Source organism: Bombina bombina, chromosome 1 (assembly GCF_027579735.1).
Source record: "Bombina bombina isolate aBomBom1 chromosome 1, aBomBom1.pri, whole genome shotgun sequence".
Classification (NCBI taxonomy): Eukaryota; Metazoa; Chordata; class Amphibia; order Anura; family Bombinatoridae; genus Bombina; species Bombina bombina.
In genome coordinates this window covers 24,455,105-24,481,401 of record NC_069499.1, presented here as the reverse complement: position 1 = coordinate 24,481,401, position 26,297 = coordinate 24,455,105, and the positions used below count along the sequence as shown (strand labels likewise).

The 26,297-nt window shown below is 41.4% G+C and overlaps 1 protein-coding gene across 1 annotated transcript in view; it reads right to left on the bottom strand.

Moving 5' to 3' along the window:
- Positions 1 to 26,297, bottom strand: part of LOC128635989 (coiled-coil domain-containing protein 170-like) — a 214,938-nt gene that overhangs the window by 19,952 nt on the left and 168,689 nt on the right. Inside the window, exon 8 of the mRNA XM_053689065.1 lies at positions 21,717 to 22,034. Coding sequence (XP_053545040.1) covers positions 21,717 to 22,034 — 318 coding nt within the window. The remainder of the gene's footprint in view (positions 1 to 21,716; positions 22,035 to 26,297) is intronic.

The window sequence follows — 26,297 nt, the reverse complement described above, 5'->3', positions numbered from 1 at the left end:
TGCGTTATGTATGTTTTTACATTCATCAATGATGATAATGACGTATTCAGTATCTTTTATTTAGCACCATTCAATCGTCATCAAAAAGTGTGCGCAGATCTGTGGCTGATCTGTGGTTGTTGGGCATTTATCATGGGCTTTTAGCTGTTGAACTCGATGTGTCTATTTTGCTGTTGATATTTAGTTGATAATTAATGATTGGGAGGAATTTGATTATCGAAGTTGATGTTGTCCATGGATGAAATTTCCAATATCAGATCCAATCCAATCTTTTTTTAGACGAAATTAATGTTATCATTTGGTTCTGATCATTTGGATCCAAAATATGCCCATCGAGAGCAGAAAACACAAGCGACAAGATTGACCCCTACATGTTTAATCTATTAAATGCCCTGCAAATGAATGTCCCTGATGTGGGTGCATGACCCTTCCGTGTGTCTCTGGTTGTGAGAAATATATGAGGAAAGTACCAACTAAATATGTTTTGGTGGCAGCAGATTCCACATGCCTAGGGCAATGCTAAATCAGAGACCTTATTATGGCAGAGCAGACACTGCTGGGCTTAGTCGCGGGTATTACACAAGTGAGGACAGGGAGGATGGAGGCGTTGTTACAAGTGTTCTATTGGCAGGGCCAGGGCAGAGGGAGGAGTAGTCATAGGAACTGGCGCAATAGAACCGCTGTAGAACCCCTAGAACTGCTACTGCACCAAACCTAAATATGTCACTGGTTATTGTCATTATCATTCTATTAGTTACAGCATCAATTTAAACAGTTTTAATGTAACACCATCTTTTGGTATCCATTTAAGTTAAAATAGCAGGGCCAGGGCAGAGGGAGGAGTAGTCATAGGAACTGGCGCAATAGAACCGCTGTAGAACCCCTAGAACTGCTACTGCACCAAACCTAAATATGTCACTGGTTATTGTCATTATCATTCTATTAGTTACAGCATCAATTTAAACAGTTTTAATGTAACACCATCTTTTGGTATCCATTTAAGTTAAAATAGCATCTAGTCACTTGATTTTATATATATATATATATATATATATATATATATATATATATATAAAGAATTAAAAAGGTATATGAAGCAGAAATATATCATCATACCGCCCATCATTTCCTGGAGACCATCTGGGAAGGGGAGGCTGGTGTCTTAATCAGGAAGATCCAGGGTTTGAGTCTTAGTAAAAAAAAAACCTTGTGGGGAGGGTTGAGCTGTGCAAGTAGGAGGCGGTTCACTGATGGGAACTGGCAGGAAGAGGCCGGAACAGGGCATGGTTAAGCAGTCCTTATATGGACACTAAACTGTGCAAGTTGATTTCTCTGTAATAATTTTGCCAACTGAAAGCATTCAGTTTAGTCTGCTGAGATTCACTATCCCCATCCTGATGTTTCAAATTTCATGTACTGTCCTAAAACTTTCATCTCATTATCTCATATTCATCAGCTACAAATAAATTCTATAAGGATACATAGTTTATTCCTTTTTTTCACTATTTGGACCCCAGTTTATAAATGGTTAATGGTTCAGGGAATATTTCTTTGAGTTTATTTAAATATTCAGCCAGCAGGGGGCAGAAGTATTAAGATGTGAAAATAGTTTGTATTTGGAGGTTTCATACAACTCACTTAACACCTCACAGAACAATAAGAAGTATTGGTGTTTGAAAATTTTAATATTTAATTGCTTTGCTATATTTTGTAATCAACTGTATAGATGCTGAATACATTTGACTCCTATTGGAAGTATTTTTCAATATATAAATGTTTCAAACAATTGTGCTGTAATTTAACTTAAAGGGTCATGAAACCCAAACATTTTCTTTCATGCTTGAGAAAGAGCATGCAATTTTAAACAACTTTCTAATTTACTTCTATTATCTATGTTGCTTCATTCTCTTGATATACTTTGCTGAAAAGCCTATCTAGATAGGCTTAGTAGCTGCTGATTGGTGGCTGCACATAGATGCCTCGTGTGATTGGCTCACCCATGTACATTGCTATTTTTTCAACAAAGAATATCTAAAGAAAGAAGCAAATTAGATAATAGAAGTAAATGAAATTATTATTTAAAATTGTATTCTCTACCTGAATCGTGAAAGAAAATATTTGGGTTTAGTGTCCCTTTAATAATGTTTGTGACCTGTAGCTGTGCACTGATTGCTGTGCACCTGTAGCTGTGCACTGATTGCTGTTGCACCTGTAGCTGTGCACTGATTGCTGTTGCACCTGTAGCTGTGCACTGATTGCTGATGCACCTGTAGCTGTGCACTGATTGCTGTGCACCTGTAGCTGTGCACTGATTGCTGTTGCACCTGTAGCTGTGCACTGATTGCTGTTGCACCTGTAGCTGTGCACTGATTGCTGTTGCACCTGTAGCTGTGCACTGATTGCTGATCCACCTGTTGCTGTGCACTGATTGCTGATGCACCTGTGCACTGATTGCTGATGCACCTGTTGCTGTGCACTGACTGCTGTTGCACCTGTAGCTGTGCACTGATTGCTTTAAACCTGTAGCTGTGCACTGATTGCTGATGCACCTGTAGCTGTACACTGATTGCTGATGCACCTGTAGCTGTGCACTGATTGCTTTAAACCTGTAGCTGTGCACTGATTGCTGATGCACCTGTAGCTGTACACTGATTGCTGATGCACCTGTAGCTGTGCACTGATTGCTGATGCACCTGTAGCTGTGCACTGATTGCTTTAAACCTGTAGCTGTACACTGATTGCTGTTGCACCTGTAGCTGTGCACTGATTGCTGATGCACCTGTAGCTGTGCACTGATTGCTGATGCACCTGTAGCTGTGCACTGATTGCTGATGCACCTGTAGCTGTGCACTGACTGCTGTTGCACCTGTAGCTGTGCACTGATTGCTGATGCACCTGTAGCTGTGCACTGATTGCTGATGCACCTGTAGCTGTGCACTGACTGCTGTTGCACCTGTAGCTGTGCACTGATTGCTGATGCACCTGTTGCTGTGCACTGATTGCTGATGCACCTGTTGCTGTGCACTGATTGCTGATGAACCTGTAGCTGTGCACTGATTGCTGATGCACCTGTAGCTGTGCACTGATTGCTGTGCACCTGTAGCTGTGCACTGATTGCTGTGCACCTGTAGCTGTGCACTGATTGCTGATGCACCTGTAGCTGTGCACTGATTGCTGTGCACCTGTAGCTGTGCACTGATTGCTGTTGCACCTGTACACTGATTGCTGATGCACCTGTAGCTGTGTAATGATTGCTGTTGCATCTGTACACTGATTGCTGATGCACCTGTAGCTGTGCACTGATTGCTGATGCACCTGTAGCTGTGCACTGACTGCTGTTGCACCTGTAGCTGTGCACTGATTGCTGATGCACCTGTTGCTGTGCACTGATTGCTGATGCACCTGTTGCTGTGCACTGATTGCTGATGAACCTGTAGCTGTGCACTGATTGCTGATGCACCTGTAGCTGTGCACTGATTGCTGTGCACCTGTAGCTGTGCACTGATTGCTGTGCACCTGTAGCTGTGCACTGATTGCTGATGCACCTGTAGCTGTGCACTGATTGCTGTGCACCTGTAGCTGTGCACTGATTGCTGTTGCACCTGTACACTGATTGCTGATGCACCTGTAGCTGTGTAATGATTGCTGTTGCATCTGTACACTGATTGCTGATGCACCTGTAGCTGTGTAATGATTGCTGTTGCATCTGTACACTGATTGCTGATGCACCCGTAGGTGTGCACTGATTGCTGTTGCACCTGTAGCTGTGCACTGATTGCTGTTGCACCTGTAGCTGTGCACTGATTGCTGATGCACCTGTACACTGATTGCTGATGCACCTGTAGCTGTGTAATGATTGCTGTTGCATCTGTACACTGATTGCTGATGCACCCGTAGGTGTGCACTGATTGCTGTTGCACCTGTAGCTGTGCACTGATTGCTGTTGCACCTGTAGCTGTGCACTGATTGCTGTTGCACCTGTACACTGATTGCTGATGCACCTGTAGCTGTGTAATGATTGCTGTTGCATCTGTACACTGATTGCTGATGCACCCGTAGGTGTGCATTGATTGCTGTTGCACCTGTAGCTGTGCACTGATTGCTGTTGCACCTGTACATTGATTGCTGATGCACCTGTAGCTGTGCACTGATTGCTTTGAATCTGTAGCTGTGCACTGATTTCCGATGTACCTGTAGCTGTGCACTGATTGCTGATGCACCTGTAGCTGTGCACTGATTGCTGATGCACCTGTAACTGTGTACTGATTGCTGATGCACCTGTAGCTGTGCACTGATTGCTGTTGCACCTGTAGCTGTGCACTGATTGCTATTGCACCTGTAACTGTGTACTGATTGCTGATGCACCTGTAGCTGTGCACTGATTGCTGATGCACCTGTAGCTGTGCACTAATTGCTGATGCACCTGTAGCTGTGTACTGATTGCTTATGCACCTGTAGCTGTGCACTGATTGCTGTGAACCTGTAACTGTGCACTGAATGCTGTGCACCTGTAGCTGTGCACTGATTGCTGATGTACCTGTAGCTGTGCACTGATTTCTGGCATGTGCACTGTATCAGTCACTTGTGGAGAACTAGAGGGGGTGAGCCCTATGTCACAAATATATCTGCTTGGGTTTGTAATTGATAAGTGGATGCTTAAATGGCTCTAGTAGCTGTATGATCTGTTTTGGTGTAAACAAGGCAGGAAGTGCAATCAAAACCTGGAGCAGTGAATGCTGTTGTAAAAGTTAGGGACGATCATAATTGCTAAATTATTAGAGCACGTCATTTTTTAAATTAAAAAGTAAAAAACACATAGGTAACGTTACCCGGGCAAAATACAGATGGTGACTGAAAGCTACGTGCGACTGCTGCCTGTTCGGCTGATGAATGCAGGGGTTAAACACGCAGGGCCAGAATTAAAAGTGGAGCGCTATTTAAAGCTCCCGCTTGAGCGTTAACTGCACTGGAATTAAGCTTTTTGCGCTCGTCGGTTTGCACTTCTATTAAGAGTTGAAAGTAAACTGTTCTCGCTCGCACTAACCCAACTAGTGCAAACAGCCGAACTTAGAATATTGTATGCGCGTTCACGTATTCCCACATAGAACTCAAAGGAGCAAAAAAAGTGCAAACACAATCGCATTTTCTTATGTGCGCTAACTCGACATGGAAATATGAATATTTCACTTTTCAATGTTCTTCACATAGCAGAATACAGTATGTTCTATATATATATATATATATATATATTGTGACGGACTCCGGCTACCCGACTGGGTAGCTTCACCAAGAGGGTCCTTCCTGTCCCTGGAACTTGCAGCTATAGAGCGGAGAGAAGTGATTATAGCAAGAGCCCAACCAAATTACCAGACAAAACCAGTATTCAGGTGGAACAAGAACATCTTTATTGTGAAACACATACACTTATATACACCCAGGTCATCTTGATAAGGGTCTTATCTGACCTCCAAATCTCCCGCCATTCCCACCACTCTAGACAGGCTGGCGCCCCCCATAGTGTCCATAGTCCCATAGAGTCCCAGTGGTACAGAGCTGTTTTTTCCGGGGTGATCCCGGGGGAGCGGCTGCACTTCCAGGGTGTCGTTGGAAAGCCCTCAGTCCCCAGAAGCCACAGTCCAAAAAGTATAGGTTAGCGTGTGTCCTGGGTGATGCGGCCACTGGCAGTTGCAGGAGCCCGGCCAGCCGGAGAGGGGTTAGACGGTCAGAGATCAGATCTTCCCTGAGGATGTACAAACCACGAAACAAGCAATATGAAGAGTCTGGGAGATCGCGTAAGCCATCAAAAGGCCAAAAGTGGTGTAAAAAGCAGTGAGCTGGGTAGTAGTGGGGTGCCTTGGCAGCCTGGTATCCGTGACAGTGCTCCCCCCTGAAAAGTCTGGCAGCCCCGGCTAGATCCACACGGGTCGGCCTAGGGCTGTCCGGGAAGCTATTCCAAATCAGTTTGCCGGGAAAGTCCATCAGCATTACCATTGCTCTTTCCCGGCCGGTATTGGATAGTGAAGTTGAAGGGCTGCAAGGCTTAACTCCACCGCAATAAGCGTCCATTGCCCCCAGAAACTCGGTTGAGCCAGACTAGGGTGTTGTGGTCCATGAGGACAGTGAAGGGCCTTCCATAGAGGTACAGTTGAAGCTTCTTAAGGGGCTCATACCAGCGCCAAGCACTCCTTTTCCACTGCCGTGTAACCTTCTTCTCTGGGCAATAGCTTCCTGCTGATGTAGGCTATGGGGTGCTCATGGCCTTCCTTATCCACCTGGCTTAGTACTGCTCCCAACCCGAACATGGAAGCATCTGTATGAACATAAAAACGTTTGGAGGGGTTAGGAGCGGCCAGGATAAGGGCAGAAGTTAGAACAGTCTTAAGGTTTTGGAAGGCAGTTTCACACTTTGGGGACCACAGGACTTGTTTCGGTAACTGTTTGCGGGTCAGGTCGGTCAGGGGTTTGGCCAGGGTGCTATAGTTAGGGACGAACTTGCGGTAGTATCTTGCCGTCCCTAGAAAAGCTTGGACCTGGGTCTTGGTTGCTGGGGTTGACCAGTTGGCGACTGCCTCAATCTTGGCCAGGTCCAGCCGATGCATCCCGCATTCTAACCGGTGACCAAGATACTGGACCTCCGAGCGCCCTGCCATACACTTGTCTGGCTTGAGTGTCAGACCTGCAGCCTTGATGCGGTCCAGAACGGTACCCAGATGGAACAGGTGGTCCTCCCAGGTATCGCTATAGATCGCTATGTTGTCCAGGTATGCACAGGCATAATCCTGGAGGCCATCAAGGAGGTGGTCTACCATTCTCTGGAAGGTCGCCAGACCATTCTTCATCCCAAACAGCATAACCTTAAACTGGTAAAGGCCGAATGGGGTGATGAAGGCTGACTTTGGAATAGATTCCAGCTAGGGTATTCAGGAAGTTGCCACGGGCAATGCGATTGAGAAGGTCATCCACCCTGGGCATGGGGTAGGCATCAATCGTGGTCCAGGTATTGAGCCTATGATAGTCTACACAGAACTGGGTGGTTCTGTACCACTTGGGGACCAGGACAACTGGGGATGCCCAGGGACTATTGGACAGCTCAATAACGCCTAGGTCCAACATTTCCCTGAGCTCGCTGTGCATAGTTTCCCTCACTGACTCAGGGACCTGGTATGCCGGCTGCCAGAGGGGTGCTTGCCCCGGGGGCTCCACTCAGTGCAAAGCTACCATGGTGTACCCATGGTCAGTGGAGAACATGTCTTTTCGGCCATCTAAGACCTGCCTGACCTGTTCCTTCTGCTCAGTCGCTAGCCTCTCATCTAGCTTTATGTCCCTTTCACCTATGGCGGGAACCTGTGGATGACAGATAAAAGAGGCGCCTCATGGGACAAGTATCGTCTTGAGCAACAGAGGAGAACAAAAGCAGCGGACCCCCCACACAGAGTATAACTCACAAGAACGGCGGTACAAATGTGTACCCAGACAAACAGGACGGAACCAAAAGTCGCCCGTCAGACAAGCGTAAGCTCGGTACGCTAAGGCAGACGTCACTCAGCAGGCAGCGTCAGAGTCGACCCAGCAGAGGAACCAATGGAGTTGATGGAAACTCTGCACAGCAGACCTCCAAAGAGGAATCAGGAACAAAACCAAATTGCACCAGTGGCAACAGTAATAGAAATCAGGCAGGTGTGATATACTCAAGGAAATATTTATTGAGTATAAACAGATAAAAACATGCGTCCAGCAACGCGTTTCTCAACATATAGTCGTTTCATCAGGCTGATAGCCTGATGTCAGCAGCTGGAGCTTTGTGATTGGCACAGGTGTGTTATAAATAGAGCAGGTACATCCATGTATTAGTATCAGCCTGATGAAACGACTATATGTTGAGAAACGCGTTGCTGGATGCATGTTTTTATCTGTTTATACTCAATAAATATTTCCTTGAGTATATCACACCTGCCTGATTTCTATTACTGTTGCCGCTGGTGCAATTTGGTTTTGTTCCTGATTCCTCTTTGGAGGTCTGCTGTGCCGAGTTTCCATCAACTCCATTGGTTCCTCTGCTGGGTCGACTCTGACGCTGCCTGCTGAGTGACGTCTGCCTCAGCGTACCGAGCTTACGCTTGTCTGACGGGCGACTTTTGGTTCCGTCCTGTTTGTCTGGGTACACGTTTGTACCGCCGCTCTTGTGAGTTATACTCTGTGTGGGGGGTCCGCTGCTTTTGTTCTCCTCTGTTGCTCAAGACGATACTTGTCCCATGAGGCGCCTCTTTTATCTGTCATCCACAGGTTCCCGACGTTCATCTACAATTTCTAAGAGAGCTGCCTGGATTGCTGGTTGCTGAATCCGCCATCTTCCACATGCTGTGATCATTTGCGCACTTCTATAGAGACTCCGTTTGCTCTCTTTACTCTTTCACCTATGGGCATCCTACTCTGCCTGGGTAGCTCCGGCATGGGGAGGCTCTCTGAGTCTTCCACGGCTGGAGCGCATATGGCGGCTACCTCCTCCTGCCTTTCCTGGTATGCCTTCAGCATGTTCACATGAAAGGTCCAGCAGACCAGTTCATCTGAACATTTGGCTACCAGGTAGGTCGTATTGCAGAGTTGCCCTACCACTTCGGTAGGGTTCCTTCAAGGAAGTCTGTAGCTTATTTGTTTTGACAGGCTTCAGGGTTAGGACCTTTTGCCCTATATCTAAAGTGCGGTCATGGGCATTTTGGTCGTACCACTTCTTCTGCCAACGTTGGGCGACCTGAAGGTTCTCTTATACCCTAGTGGCGAGGTCGTTCAGTTGGTCCCTGAACTCCAGGACATACCCCACTATGGAGTGTCCTTCTTCCCTAACTGACCATTCCTAGTGGGCTCTAAGCAAGTCTAGGGGCCCCCTCACCCTCCGGCCATAAACTACCACTAACTCAAAGGAACAGTGGATTTCTGGGGCACTTCCCTGTAAGCGAACAGGAGGTGCGGCAGGTATCTTTCCCAGTCTTTGTGAGAGGCCAAGAACATCCTAAGCAACTGCTTCAGGGTCCCATTAAACCTCTCACATAGCCTGTTAGTCTGGGGATGGTATGGAGAGCTGGGCAGGGGTTTTGTCCTGCAAAGCCTCCATAGCTGCTGGGTGAGCTCATCAGTGAACTGGGTTCCCTGGTCAGAGATGATCTCTCAGGGGAAACCCACCCTGGCAAATATCCGGAGCAGTGCATTGGCTACTGTATCTGCTTGGATATTAGCCAGGGGAATTGCCTCTGGGTATCGGGTGGCATACTCTACCATTGTCAGGATATACTTCTTCCCGGAGGGACTGGGGCAGGGCAAGGGGCCAAAAATGTCTACAGCTATCAATGATAGGGAGGGGGTGTAGGGAGGCCTTAGATTGGTCTCCCATCTTGCCTACTCTCTGGCAAACATCACAGGTCCTACAGTACTGCCAAACGTCCCCTGTGACCCCTGGTCAGAAGGAGGTCTGAGTTAACCAGTAACGGGTCCTAGTAATCCCTAGATTTCGAGCCAGGGGAATGTTGCGCCCTATGCGCAGTAGGTCATACCTATACTTCTAGGGTACTACCAGCTGGAGCTTGGGCATCTGCCTGTTTCCCTCCCTCTTGGTAACGCGGTATAGGAGTCCTCGGTCCCACTTGAAATGCTCTCCTCCCAACCCCTTAGGACGGTCTTTGCCCGGGCCAGTTGGAAGCTAACGTGGGGTCCCTCAAGGTCTCCTGGGCAAAGTCAGTGAGGGCTGCCCAGGAAGTTGCAGCAGCTGTCGGGGTAGGAGTCATGGAGGAGTGGCTTACCTGGGTCCCCAGATTCTGTGTGGTGGTCTGACGTCTGGCTAGCTGGTGGGTGCTATAGGGTTATCCGCTATAAAGGAGGAGGTGCCCCAAATCGTTGCGGGTAAATAATTCATGACCCCTACGTCCAAGGCACGGAAACTGGCACCCCAATCCAGGTGGACCCGAGCTGTAGAGATCCAGAGCACCTTACCCCAAGCCACACGCACTCTAAGGGACTTCCGCGTCCGGTCCGAAGGGGTGACCAGGTGTGGCTAGACAAAGGTTATGGTTGCTCTGCTTTCCCGCAGTCCCTGGGTATGCTGGCCATTGATCCAAATGACCTGGCGGGGGTGCAGGCAGTTTTCGTTTGTGACTGCTTTGATGGGGTCTACCTCATGTAAGACCCCTACTTCTTCGGCCCACTTGACTTTGTCAGCTGGGTACTCTGATTTTAAGTAGTGGGCAGTGCTTTAGCCCCTGGCAGGTGCTCTTGTACATTAAGCCACTGGTGGATTCCTTGCTCTCTCCAGCACCGGGCATTTAGCTCGGAAATGCCCCAATTGATTGTATTCATAGCACCGGGTTCCCGTTGGCCGGGGTGGATTGGATCCGGAGGAGTGAGGGTGTGCCAGCAGAGCTGGAGGGTAGCGGGGGCCCACCGGTGGGCGAGCTGGAGCTGCATTGGATCGACCCACAGGGCAATGCTCGGATCGAACCTGATGCTGAGCATCCAAAAACCAATCAGCCAGAACGGCATCCTGGTCGACTGTCTCGGGCCTACGATCCTTGACCAAGTCTCGTACCTCCGGCAGGGAGTGATCGTAAAAGTGTTGGAGGAGAATGAGCTGGGAGGCCTCGGCCAGGGTGGTTACTTGGCATCCTTCGAACCAGTAGTCCAAGGAGTGGGTGAATTGGTGAGCCCACTCCGTGAAAGGCTGCCCCTCTTTCTTTCTTCCTTAGTCCTCAAATCTGCAGCTTGTGAGGGAATACCTGGCTAGGATGCGTGCCTTTACCCGGTCATAGTCCTTTTGGTCCTCTGAGGAAATAGCTTAGAAGGCATCCAAGGCTCTCCCTGATAACTTTCCAATCAACATGGTTACTCTGTCGGCATCAGCGATGCCATGCAGCTGGCACTGAATCTCGAATACCTGCAGGTATCAATCAATCTCCTCTTCGTTGTCTTTAAAGGCTCAAAAAGCCTCATAGGGTAGCTTCTTTGGCAGGAAAGGAGACTCCAGGGGGGCAAGGCTCCCCCCATAGACTTCTGGACTTCCAGCATTTTGAGGCGGGTGGCGTCGGAAATTATCCCAGTGCTAACCTCTTCAGGTGGGGTGGTCCCATAGAGAGCTAATTGCCACTGGATCTCTCTCTGGAGTTCGGACATGGTTGGGCCCCCGATTGATGTCTCGCTGGGCCGGTCACTGCTCCGACTGCTGCCGAGCTCACTAGCTGGCTCGCTAGCTCGATCACCTTCCATTAGCTCGATGATGATCGCTGCCTTCCAACAGGTTTTTGAGCGTACTCTTCCTGAGCTCATCTGAAGAGAGCTTCCGTTGGCGATTAGGATGTTCCAGGTAGACGGAAGTATCCCACCGCTGCCAACCAGTTGTGACGGACTCCGGCTACCCAACGGGGTAGCTCCGCAAAGAGGGTCCTTCCTGTCCCTGGAACTTGCAGCTATAGAGTGGAGAGAAATGATTATTGCAAGAGCCCATCCAAATAACCAGACAAAACCAGTATTCAGGTGGAACAAGAACATCTTTATTGTGAAACACACACACATATACACCCAGCTCATCTTGATAAGGGTCTTATCTAATCCCCCAGATCTCCCACCATTCCCGCCCCTTCATAGTGTCCCATAGAGTCCAAGTGGTATAGAGTTGATTATTCCGGTGTGTTCCCGGGGGAGCAGCGGCAAAGGGCTGCTGGTGCAACCTGGAGTATAGGTTAGCGAGTGTCCGGGGTGTTGCGGCCAACCGGCAGCCGGAGAGGGAGTGATTGCGTAAGCCAAGAAAAGGTCAACAGTGGTGTAAAAAGGAGTGAGCTGGGTAGTAGGTGGTAGCCTTGGCAGCCTGGTATCCGTGACATATATACACATATATATATATATATATATGTAGTAGGTACACCAACTCAAACCCAATCTAATGAAAATATTGTGGATAACCCGGGATAACTAGAAAGTAATGTATCCAAGGGTGCAAGGGGGCATAGTAAATTTATAAATTCAAAAAGAAAATATATACATACTTGTAGAAAAAAGACCCGCACTAACTGGACTTCAAATACAGTGAAACAATCACACATTAAAGAATCGTTTCACTGTATTTGAAGTCCAGTGAGTGCTTTTTTCTACAAGCATTTATCTTCATTAGACCGAACCCTGGCTGTTGTCCTGTGAAGTGTTTACTTTCAACTTGCAATACCAACGGTAAAACCCGACAAGCACACGCCCCCACGATAAACCCCTTATCACTTGTGAGTAACTGTTAGTGCTCCACTCGTAATTTGGCCCATAGTTATCTAGTGTCAGTAATGCAAACATGACAAGCTCTAAAGAATAAGAGGCAAACAAAGAAGAAAGTCTGGTTTCCTTAAAAGAAGTATACTTTATTGGACAAACAAAAAATATCCAAATAGCTATGATTACAGCGGCAAGCCGGAACGCATAAGCCATTTGGTGTATGCCACTCTGTGATCCATGTATGCTGCTGTGTTCTCCATTTGGATATTTTAAAGTTTGTCCAACAAAGTATACAACTTTTAAGGAAACCAGACATTCTTCTTTGTTTGAATCTTACCTCGACCAGCCAGTCCAGGTTTCTTACAGCATTGGCTATTCCGTTATTGGAATTTCTACCTCGATCAGTCAACCCCTAACAACCCCTGATGATGTCTCTCACTGAGGACCGATGAGAGCAGAGAGATACGCCGGAGGAAGACACAACGAGAGGTAAGGACGCTGCAGTCCGGTATCACCCAGGTGATCAAAGAGACAGAGGTATCCAGCTCTATTGTATCACAGGGAAGGAAGGAGTATAACTCGGTGTGCACTTAGGAGCCGAGGTATTACCTGTATTTGCTCTGACGAACTGTGCTTAAGGGGTGGGTCTTTCCCAGTACTTGATCGTTTGTGGACATATACATGCACTGAAGGTGCTTTCTATAAGCTTGCATGGATTTTTCGCTTTCTTAACTAAAGAATAAGAGCACATATATTTTGTTTTACAATGTCCCTTTAATGTAATTATGGTCATTTACATTGTATGAAACCTTCTGCATATTTCATGTGATATCGGTTGGTATAAAACAGATATGACAGTGCACTTTGCAGCCATAGTACAGCCTGTACAGAGGAATGCAATTACCCTTTAATACGACTGAATAATAGATATCTCAATTACAATTATCAGAGAGGGCTAATATGCCACCCATTAAGCAGGTTGTTGCTTCTACAGGGCATACTGAGGGTCCCTCTCTATGAGTGATACGTAGCGGTGTGCTATGTGTATATACAGCTGTGTGTATGGGGGGCATATCCTGTATCTCAGTACTACACACTGTCTTAGTCTTGTTGTGACATCACACAATGCTGATAACCTGACTCCGGCACCTGTTACAATTAGCCAGAATTACCGTTTTCTTTTGGAGATTTTAATTTTAAACCAATTTCTAACTGCTAGAAAATCCCTCAATAACGCATTTATCTGATGCTTTTGTGACACAAAAACCTCCCCTGTGAAAAACTGATGGATTGGAATATTAGCACAGGGTACAGAGGGTGTTGCAGTACATATGATCATATAAAGCAGGTTTTCACAGGAATTAGAGTGACTTTTAAAACCAGACAAAAAGCCGCATAAAGCAATTTGTCCAGCAGTGCAGAAGTACTGCAAAAGGGAACAATGTCTTCATGCCAGATGGATTTTTAATTCTTGCAGCATTTGTTTTCCAAGATCAGATTACTCAGCTTTGTAATAGAGGAAAGACTTTCCATGGGAGGATACTGGGGTATGCTGAGGAGTGTGCACATGATTTAAGTACTATATGGCAGCAGTGCATGTAATAATATTATACAGTGACTCAGATTACAAGCGGAGCGCTACTGATAGCACAAGGTGCACTATCCATATCACCACCCTGTGCTAACTATGTCCATGGTAAAAAATAAATTATCGCTGCTGTCATTTTTTTCGTGCACCCTATGCTTTCAAAGGATACAGCAGCCGCACTAAACATCGCTTGAGCACAACACATAGCAGCATCTGTACAAGTGTTATATTAAAACACACGTAAAACATATTAAAATAAAGTATTTCACTTGTAGTTATACATAATAAAAGTAAAATATATGGCCTAGATTTAGAGTTGGGCGGTAGCAGTCAAAACCAGCGTTAGAGGCTCCTAACGCTAGTTTTTACCGCCCGCTGGTATTTGGAGTCAGTCAGGAAAGGGTCTAACGCTCACTTTGCAGCCGCGACTTTTCCATACCGCAGATCCCCTTACGTAAATTGCGTATCCTATCTTTTCAATGGGATCTTTCTAACACCGGTATTTAGAGTCGTGGCTGAAGTGAGCGTTAGAAATCTAACGACAAAACTCCAGCCGCAGAAAAAAGTCAGTAGTTAAGAGCTTTCTGGGCTAACGCCGGTTTATAAAGCTCTTAACTACTGTGCTCTAAAGTACACTAACACCCATAAACTACCTATACACCCCTAAACCGAGGTCCCCCCACATCGCTGCCACTCTATTAAAATTTTTTAACCCCTATTCTGCCGCTCCGTACACCGCCGCCAGCTACGTTATCCCTATGTACCCCTAATCTGCTGCCCCTAACATCGCCGACCCCTATATTATATTTATTAACCCCTAATCTGCCGCCCCCAATGTCGCCTCCACCTACCTTCAATTATTAACCCCTAATCTGCCGACCGGATCTCACCGCTACTATAATAAATGTATTAACCCCTAAAGCTAAGTCTAACCCTAACACCCCCCTAAGTTAAATATAATTTAAATCTAACGAAATAAATTAACTATTATTAAATAAATTATTCCTATTTAAAGCTAAATACTTACCTGTAAAATAAATCCTAATATAGCTACAATATAAATTATAATTATATTATAGCTATTTTAGGATTAATATTTATTTTACAGGCAACTTTGTATTTATTTTAACCAGGTACAATAGCTATTAAATAGTTAAGAACTATTTAATAGATAAAATAGTTAAAATAATTACAAAATTACCTGTAAAATAAATCCTAACCTAAGTTACAATTAAACCTAACACTACACTATCAATAAATTAATTAAATAAAATACCTACAATTATCTACAATTAAACCTAACACTACACTATCAATAAATTAATTAAATACAATACCTACAATTATCTACAATTAAACCTAACACTACACTATCAATAAATTAATTAAATAAAATACCTACAATTATCTACAATTAAACCTAACACTACACTATCAATAAATTAATTAAATACAATACCTACAATTATCTACAATTAAACCTAACACTACACTATCAATAAATTAATTAAATACAATACCTACAATTATCTACAATTAAACCTAACACTACACTATCAATAAATTAATTAAATAAAATACCTACAATTATCTACAATTAAACCTAACACTACACTATCAATAAATTAATTAAATACAATACCTACAATTATCTACAATTAAACCTAACACTACACTATCAATAAATTAATTAAATACAATATCTACAATTATCTACAATTAAACCTAACACTACACTAGCAATACATTAATTAACTACAATACCTACAAATAAATACAATGAAATAAACTAACTAAAGTACAAAAAATAAAAAAGAACTAAGTTACCTGGTTAAAATAAATACAAAGTTGTCTGTAAAATAAATATTAATCCTAAAATAGCTACAATATAATTATAATTTATATTGTAGCTATATTAGGGTTTATTTTACAGGTAAGTATTTAGATTTAAATAGGAATAAGTTATTTAATAATAGTTAATTTATTTCGTTAGATTTAAATTATATTTAACTTAGGGGGGTGTTAGGGTTAGGGTTAGACTTAGCTTTAGGGGTTAATACATTTATTATAGTAGCGGTGAGATCCGGTAGGCAGATTAGGGGTTAATAATTGTAGGTAGGTGGAGGCGACGTTGGGGGCGGCAGATTAGGGGTTAATAAATATAACATAGTGGTCGGCGATGTTAGGGGCAGCAGATTAGGGGTACATAGGTATAATTTAGGTTGTGGCGGTGTACGGAGCGGCAGATTAGGGGTTAATAATAATATGCAGGGGTCAGCGATAGCGGGGGCGGCAGATTAGAGGTTATTAAGTGTAAGGTTAGGGGTGTTTAGACTCGGGGTACATGTTAGGATGTTAGGTGCAGACTTAGGAAGTGTTTCCCCATAGGAAACAATGTAGCTGCATTAGGAGCTGAACGCTGCTTTTTTGCAGGTGTTAGGTCTTTTTTCAGCTCAAACAGCCCCATTGTTTCCTATGGGGGAATCGTGCACGAGCACGTTTTTGAAGCTGGCCGCGTCCGTAAGCAACGCTGGTATTTAGAGTTGCAGTGGCGGTAAATATGCTCTACGCTCCCTTTTTGGAGCCTAACGCAGCCCTTCTGTGAACTCTAAATACCAGCGGTATTTAAAAGGTGCGGGAGAAAAAAAGCATGCATAGCTAAGGTATATGACAAGGTGTTGGACTGGGAAGGGCTCAAAGGTGTAAATGTATTTTTGTATATAACTATGTGTTTGCATGTATGTGTGTATATACCTATGTGTTTGTATGTGTGTGTATATACCTATGTGTTTGTATGTGTGTATATACCTATGTGTTTGTATGTGTGTATATACCTATGTGTTTGTATGTGTGTATATAACTATGTGTTTGTATGTATGTGTGTATATACCTATGTGTTTGTATGTGTGTATATACCCATGTGTTTGTATGTGTGTATATACCTATGTGTTTGTATGTATGTATATACCTATGTGTTTGTATGTGTGTGTATATACCTATGTGTTTGTATGTGTGTATATACCTATGTGTTTGTATGTTTGTATATACCTATGTGTTTGTATGTGTGTATATATACCTATGTGTTTGTATGTGTGTATATACCTATGTGTTTGTATGTGTGTATATACCTATGTGTTTGTATGTGTGTATATACCTATGTGTTTGTATGTGTGTATATACCTATGTGTTTGTATGTGTGTATATACCTATGTGTTTGTATGTGTGTGTATATATACACCTATGTGTTTGTATGTGTGTATATACCTATGTGTTTGTATGTGTGTATATACCTATGTGTTTGTATGTGTGTATATACCTATGTGTTTGTATGTGTATATATACCTATGTGTTTGTATGTGTGTATATACCTATGTGTTTGTATGTGTGTGTATATACCTATGTGTTTGTATGTGTGTGTATATACCTATGTGTTTGTATGTGTGTATATACCTATGTGTTTGTATGTGTGTGTATATACCTATGTGTTTGTATGTGTGTGTATATACCTATGTGTTTTTATGTGTGTATATACCTATGTGTTTGTATGTGTGTGTATATACCTATGTGTTTGTATGTGTGTGTATATACCTATGTGTTTTTATGTGTGTATATACCTATGTGTTTGCATGTGTGTGTATATACCTATGTGTTTGTATGTGTGTGTATACCTATGTGTTTGTATCTGTGTATATATACCTATGTGTTTGTATGTGTGTGTGTATACCTATGTGTTTGTATGTGTGTGTATACCTATGTGTTTGTATGTGTGTATACCTATGTGTTTGTATGTGTGTGTATACCTATGTGTTTGTATCTGTGTATATATACCTATGTGTTTGTATGTGTGTATTTAAACCTATGTGTTTGTATGTGTGTGAATATACCTATGTGTTTGTATCTGTGTATATATACCTATGTGTTTGTATCTGTGTGTATATACCTATGTGTTTGTATGTGTGTATATACCTAAGTGTTTGTATGTGTGTGTATATACCTATGTGTTTGCATGTGTGTGTATATACCTATGTGTTTGTATCTGTGTATATATAAAAACAAAAGTATATTTTATACTAAAAGCATAAAAGATATAATAGGAGGCTCCTATAATAAATGTATGTAGAGAAGGGGGGACAGATATGGTGTTATAAAATATGAGAAACCAGGTGGCGTTATGTAAAAAGCCAAATGGAAATAGCAGAGTGATTCTATAAAATGCGTAAAAAATTGTTATTATTCAACATCAGCGTGAAAAATGCCCAAAAAGTGTATACTTTCTATATGTAAGAAAAAAATCAAATTATAACTGTTCAATTTAATGTGCATATAGATACAAAAAACATTAGTATCCCTTCAAATCAGAAAAAAATATGTAAATTGCTAGTCAGTTGCAAATATGGATACAAAAAACATTAGTGTCCTTGCAGTAAAAAGAAAAATATAAATTGGTATTAAATAAAAAAAAGAAACCAAACAAAGTTCATGAGATATAACATGTGATTCGTGATTTCAAGTGAATCAAGTAGGGAAAGAGTTCAGTGTTTGAGGCTGCTTCTCTTGGTGCTGGCGGTGAATCAGGTATCTATAAAACAAAAGAGAAAAGAGAGCGCCTCATAGTGTAGATATCTCTGTGCCAAAAAGTGATAAAGTGTGGTGGTGTCCAGTGGAAAGGTACTCACAAGTGAGGTGGCACTTTTCGTTAAAAAAGTGCAGACAGGCAGGCTGACGTTTACAGCAGTCAGTACGCTGGCAAGTGCCGCAGTGGAATCTAGTGATGCGTCTCGCTGTCAGGAAGTCATCAAACAGGACCCCGGTGATGATTGGAGCCGTGCTCCACGGAGTGTGTCCTAATCCAGACAACTAAAAAGCCAGTTATAACTCCAGAGGTGGCAAATGGTTTGACGGTTTGGACTGCTGAAGGAAATAGTGCTGCTGGAACTGGACCTTGGTGACCCAGTGTAAATTGATCCGTGCTTTAAGGCTGGTAAAAGTTGACAAACAATGCCCCAATGACGTCTCAAAGTTTATGAGTACGGGAAAGAATTGAGAACAGTCCAAAATAGACAAAATTAAAAACAATTTAATAGAGCTAATAACGCGTTTCTCGGCCTCTAGCTCCTGGCCGTTTCATCAGATAACTTATAACTTATCTGATGAAACGGCCAGGAGCTAGAGGCCGAGAAACGCGTTATTAGCTCTATTAAATTGTTTTTAATTTTGTCTATTTTGGACTGTTCTCAATTCTTTCCCGTACTCATAAACTTTGAGACGTCATTGGGGCATTGTTTGTCAACTTTTACCAGCCTTAAAGCACGGATCAATTTACACTGGGTCACCAAGGTCCAGTTCCAGCAGCACTATTTCCTTCAGCAGTCCAAACCGTCAAACCATTTGCCACCTCTGGAGTTATAACTGGCTTTTTAGTTGTCTGGATTAGGACACACTCCGTGGAGCACGGCTCCAATCATCACCGGGGTCCTGTTTGATGACTTCCTGACAGCGAGACGCATCACTAGATTCCACTGCAGCACTTGCCAGCGTACTGACTGCTGTAAACGTCAGCCTGCCTGTCTGCACTTTTTTAACGAAAAGTGCCACCTCACTTGTGAGTACCTTTCCACTGGACACCACCACACTTTATCACCTTTTGGCACAGAGATATCTACACTATGAGGCGCTCTCTTTTCTCTTTTGTATGTGTATATATACCTATGTGTTTGTTTGTATGTATGTGTGTATATACCTATGTGTTTGTATGTGTGTATATATACCTATGTGTTTGTATGTGTGTATATATACCTATGTGTTTGTATGTGTGTATATATACCTATGTGTTTGTATGTGTGTATATATACCTATGTGTTTGTATGTGTGTATATACCTATGTGTTTCTATGTGTGTATATACCTATGTGTTTCTATGTGTTTGTATATATACACCTATGTGTTTGTATGTGTGTATATATACCTATGTGTTTGTATGTGTGTATATATACCTATGTGTTTGTATGTATGTGTATATACCTATTTGTTTGTATGTGTGTATATATACCTATGTGTTTGTATGTATTTGTGTATATACCTATGTGTTTGTATGTGTGGGTATATATACACCTATGTGTTTGTATGTGTGTATATACCTATGTGTTTATATGTGTGTGTATATATACCTATGTGTTTGTATGTGTGTATATACCTATGTGTTTGTATGTGTGTATATACCTATGTGTTTGTATGTGTATATATACCTATGTGTTTGTATGTGTGTATATACCTATGTGTTTGTATGTGTGTATATACCTATGTTTTTATATGTGTATATATACCTATGTGTTTGTATGTGTGTGTATATACCTATGTGTTTGTATGTGTGTGTATATACCTATGTGTTTTTATGTGTGTATATACCTATGTGTTTGTATGTGTGTGTATATACCTATGTGTTTGTATGTGTATATATACTTATGTGTTTGTATGTGTATATACCTATGTTTTTATATGTGTATATATACTTGTGTGTTTGTTTGTATGTGTGTGTATATACCTATGTGTATGTGTGTATATATATATACCTATGTGTTTGTATGTGTGTATATACCTATGTGTTTGTATGTGTGTGTATATATACCTATGTGTTTGTATGTGTGTATATACCTATGTGTTTGTATGTGTGTGTATATATACCTATGTGTTTGTATGTGTGTATATACCTGTGTTTGTATATGTGTGTATATATACCTATGTGTTTATATACCTATGTGTTTGTATGTGTGTGTATATATACCTATGTGTTTGTATCTGTGTATATACCTATGTGTTTGTATGTGTGTGTATATATACCTATGTGTTTGTATGTGTGTATATACCTATGTTTTTATATGTGTGTATATATACCTATGTGTTTGTATGTGTGTGTATATATACCTATGTGTTTGTATGTGTGTATATACCTATGTTTTTATATGTGTGTATATATACCTATGTGTTTGTGCGTGTGTGTATATACCTGTGTTTGCTTGTGTGTGTATATATATGTATATATATGTATATATATACCTATGTGTTTGTATGTGTGTATATATATATATATACACACCTATATACCTATGTGTTTGTATGTTTATATATACCTATGTGTTTGTATGTGCATATACCTATGTTTTTATATGTGTGTATATACCTATGTGTTTTGCATGTGTGTGTATATACCTATGTGTTTGTATGTGCATATACCTATGTGTTTGTATGTGTGTATATACACCTATGTGTTAGTTTGTGTGTATATATATATATATATATATGTGTGTGTGTGTTCATATATACTTATGTTTTATATGTGTATATATACCTATGTGTTTGATTGTATGTGTGTGTATATACCTATGTGTTTGTATGTGTGTATATGCCTATGTGTTTGTATGTATGTGTGTGTATATACCTATGTGTTTGTATATATACACCTTTGTGTATATATGTGTGTATATACCTATGTGTTTGTATGTGTTTGTATATATACACCTTTGTGTATATATGTGTGTATATACCTATGTGTTCACGTGTGTGTATATACCTATGTGTATATATGTGTGTATATAACTATGTGTTCGCATGTGTGTATATATACCTATGTGTATGTACAGTATGTGTGTATATACCTATGTGTATGTATGTGTGTATATACCTATGCATGAGAATAAAAAATAGGCTCAACAGGCCTTATGGTTCTTATCTACTGTCATAACATGATTGGTCTATACGACAGTTTTAAAACTATTTACGTGTCCTTATCAGAAAGTCTTTTTAATGTCATATTGTGATAACATTGTCCAGTGATATATTGTAGGAGCATTATTTTCTCTAATAATAATAATACGAATACTAATAACACCACTTACCGACTTCCAGCTTTGCTCATTTGCGCGCAGTTCCTGTATTCTCTCTTTCACAGCTTCCTCTGTCCTGGGTACGGTCATGAAGCCATTGCTCAGTATTGTGGCCAGCTGGTTTATAAAGGTCTGGTGCAGGCTGTGCGAGGCTCTGGCCTCATAATCAGTTGTGCGTAAATTTCTGTCCATCTCGTTCATTTTCTTTTCTTTCTCCATCAGCTCTTGCTGAATGCTGCCCCACTCTTTATGTTCGTCTCTAATCTTCTCAAGAAGAATCTCCTTTTCTCTCTCCAGACTCTTTATCGCTAGTACGGCTTCATCACGTTCCTCATTTTAGGGAATGTAAAATAGTCACATTTCTTATTATTTTAAATCACAACCATTTTGATTATTCATGATTACATACATTTTCATTTATCTCCATTATTCTATAAAAAAATCACAATAGCTACCTCTAAATCCAATACCATCTCTTAACGCCAATGTCTAAACCTAACTCCAACTAAGCAATTCCTATCCCCAATGTCCAACCCTAACCCCAATACAGCAAAACCTAACCCTAGTGGCTAACCCCAATGGTGAACCCTAACTCCAATGTCTAGCCCCAATACAGCAATACCTAACCCCAATGCCAAATCCTAACCCCAATATCTAACCATAGTCTAACCCTAACCCCAATATAGACATACCTAACCCTTGTGCCTAACCCCAATGTCTAACCCTAATACAAATGTCTAACCCCAATACCTATCCCTAATAGAAAAAATATCTAACCCTAATACCTATCCCTAATACAAATGTCCAACCCCAATACCTATCCCTAATACAAATGTCCAACCCCAAATCCTATCTCTAATACAAATGGATAACCACAATGCCTATCTATAATACAAATGTCTAACCCCAATATATATCCCTAATACAAATTACTTACCTCAATACTTATTCCTAATACCAATGTCTAACCCCAATACCTATCCCTAATATAAATGTCTAACCCCAATATCTATCCCTAATACCAATGTCTAACCCCAATACCTATCCATAATACAAATGTCTAACCCCAATACCTATCCATAATACAAATGTCTAACCCCAATACCTATCCATAATACAAATGTCTAACCCCAATACCTATCCCTAATACAAATGTCCAACCCAAATACCTATCCCTAAAACAAATGTCTAACCCCAATACCTATCCATAATACAAATGTCTAACCCGAATACCTATCCATAATACAAATGTCTAACCCCAATACCTATCCATAATACAAATGTGTAACCCCAATACCTATCCCTAATACAAATGTCCAACCCCAAATCCTATCTCTAATACAAATGGATAACCCCAATACCTATCCATAATACAAATGTCTAACCCATTACATGGCCCTAATACAAATGTCTAACCTCAATACTTATTCCTAATACCAATGCCTAACCCCAATACCTATCCCTAATATAAATGACTAACCCAAATATCTATCTCTAATACTAATGTCTAACTCCAATACCTATCCCTAATACCAATGTCTAACCTCAATACTTATTCCTAATACCAATGTCTAACCCCAATACCTATCCCTAATATAAATGTCTAACCCCAATACCTATCCCTAATACAAATGTCTAACCCCAATACCTATCCTTAATACAAATGTCCACCCCCAATACCTATCCCTAAAACAAATGTCTAACCCCAATACCTATCTCTAATACAAATGGATAACCCCAATACCTATCCATAATACAAATGTCTATCCCCAGTACATATCCCTAACGGTAATGTCTAACCTCAATACCTATCCCTAATACCAATGTCTAACCTCAATACCTATCCCTAATACCAATGTCTAACTTCAATACCTATCCCTAATACCTATGTCTAACCCCAATACCTATCCCTAATACAAATGTCTAACCCCAATACCTATCCATAATAAAAATGTCTAACCCCAATACCTATCCCTAATACAAATGTCTAACCCCAATACCTATCCCTAATACAAGTGTCTAACCCCAATACCTATCCCTAATACAAATGTCTAACCCCAATACCTATCCCTAATTCAAATGTCTAATCTCAATACCTATCCCTAATACCAATGTCTAACCTCAACACCTTTCCCTAATACAAATGTCTAACCCCAATACCTATCCCTAATTCCAATGTCTAACCCCAATACCTATCCCTAATACCAATGTCTAACCCCAACAACTATCCCTAATACCAATGTCTAACCCCAATACCTATTCCTAATACCAATGTCTAACCCCAATACCTATTCCTAATACCAATGTCTAACCCCAATACCTATCCCTAATACAAATGTCTAACCCCAACACCTATCCCTAATACAAATGTCTAACCCCAATACCTATCCCTAATACAAATGTCTAACCTCAATACCTATCCCTAATACCGATGTCTAACCTCAACACCTTTCCCTAATACAAATGTCTAACCCCAATACCTATCCCTAATACCAATGTCAATCCCCAATACATATCCCTAACACTAATGTCTAACCTCAATACATATCCCTAATACCAGTCTAACTTAAATACCTATCCCTAATACAAATGTCTAACCCCAATACCTATCCCTAATACAAATGTCTAACCCCAATACCTATCCCTAATACAAATGTCTAAACTCAATACCTATCCCTAATACAAATGTCTAACCCCAATACCTATCCCTAATACAAATGTCTAACCCCAATACCTATCCCTAATACAAATGTCTAACCTCAATACCTATCCCTAATACCAATGTCTAACCTCAACACCTTTCCCTAATACAAATGTCTAACCCCAATACCTATCCCTAATACCAATGTCTAACCCCAATACCTATACCTAATACAAATGTCTAAGCCAATACCTATCCCTAATACCAATGGCTAACCCCAATACCTATCCCTAATACCAATGTCTAACCCCAATACTTATCCCTCATAAAAATGTCTAACCCCAATACCTATCCCTAATACAAATTTCTAAGCTTAATACCTATCCCTAATACAAATGTCTAACCCCAATACCTATACCTTATACCAATATCTAACCCCAATACCTATCCCTAATACAAATGTCTAACCCCAATACCTATCCCTTATACAAATGTCTAACCCCAATACCTATCCCTAATACAAATGTCTAACCCCAATACCTATCCCTGATACAAATGTCCAACCCCAATACCTATCCCTAATACAAATGTCTAACCCCAATACCTATCCCTAATATAAATGGCTAACCCCAATACCTATCCCTAATACAAATGTCTAACCCTAATACCTATCCCTAATACAAATGTCCAACCCCAATACCTATCCCTAATACCAATGTCTAACCTCAATACTTATTCCTAATACCAATGTCTAACCCCAATACCTATCCCTAATATAAATGTCTAACCCCAATACCTATCCCTAATACCAATGTGTAAACCCAATACCTATCACTAATACCAATGGCTAACCCCAATACCTATCCCTAATACAAATGTCTAATCCCAATAAGTATCCCTAATACCAATGTCTAAACCCAATAGTTATCCCTAATACCAATGTCTAACCCCAATACCTATCCCTAAAACAAATTTCTAACCCCAATACTTATCCCTTATACCAATGTCTAACCCCAATACCTATCCCTAATACCAATGTCTAACCCCAATACCTATCCCTAATACAAATGTTTAACCCCAATACCTATCCCTAATACAAATGTCCTACCCCAATACCTATCCCTAAAACAAATGTCTAACCCCAATACCTATCTCTAATACAAATGGATAACCCCAATACCTATCCATAATACAAATGTCTATCCCCAATACATATCCCTAACACTAATGTCTAACCTCAATACCTATCCCTAATACCAATGTCTAACCCCAATACCTATCCCTAATACAAATGTCTAACCCCAATACCTATCCATAATACAAATGTCTAACCTCAATACCTATCCCTAATACAAATGTCTAACCCCAATACCGATCCCTAATACAAATGTCTAACCCCAATACCTATCCCTAATACAAATGTCTAACCTCAATACCTATCCCTAATACCAATGTCTAACCTCAACACCTTTCCCTAATACAAATGTCTAACCCCAATACCTATCCCTAATACCAATGTCTAACCCCAATACATATCCCTAATTCCAATGTCTAACCCCAATACCTATTCCTAATACCAATGTCTAACCCCAATACCTATCCCTAATACCAATGTCTAACCCCAATACCTATCCCTAATACAAATGTCTAATCCCAATAAGTATCCCTAATGCCAATGTCTAAACCCAATACCTATCCCTAATACCAATGTCTAACCCCAATACCTATCCCTAATACAAATTTCTAACCCCAATACATATCCCTAATACAAATGTCTAACCCCAATACTTATCCCTAATACCAATGTCTAACCCCAATACCTATCCCTAATACAAATGTCCAACCCCAATACCTATCCCTAATACAAATGTCTAACCCCAATACCTATCCCTAATATAAATGGCTAACCCCAATACCTATCCCTAATACAAATGTCTAACCCTAATACCTAT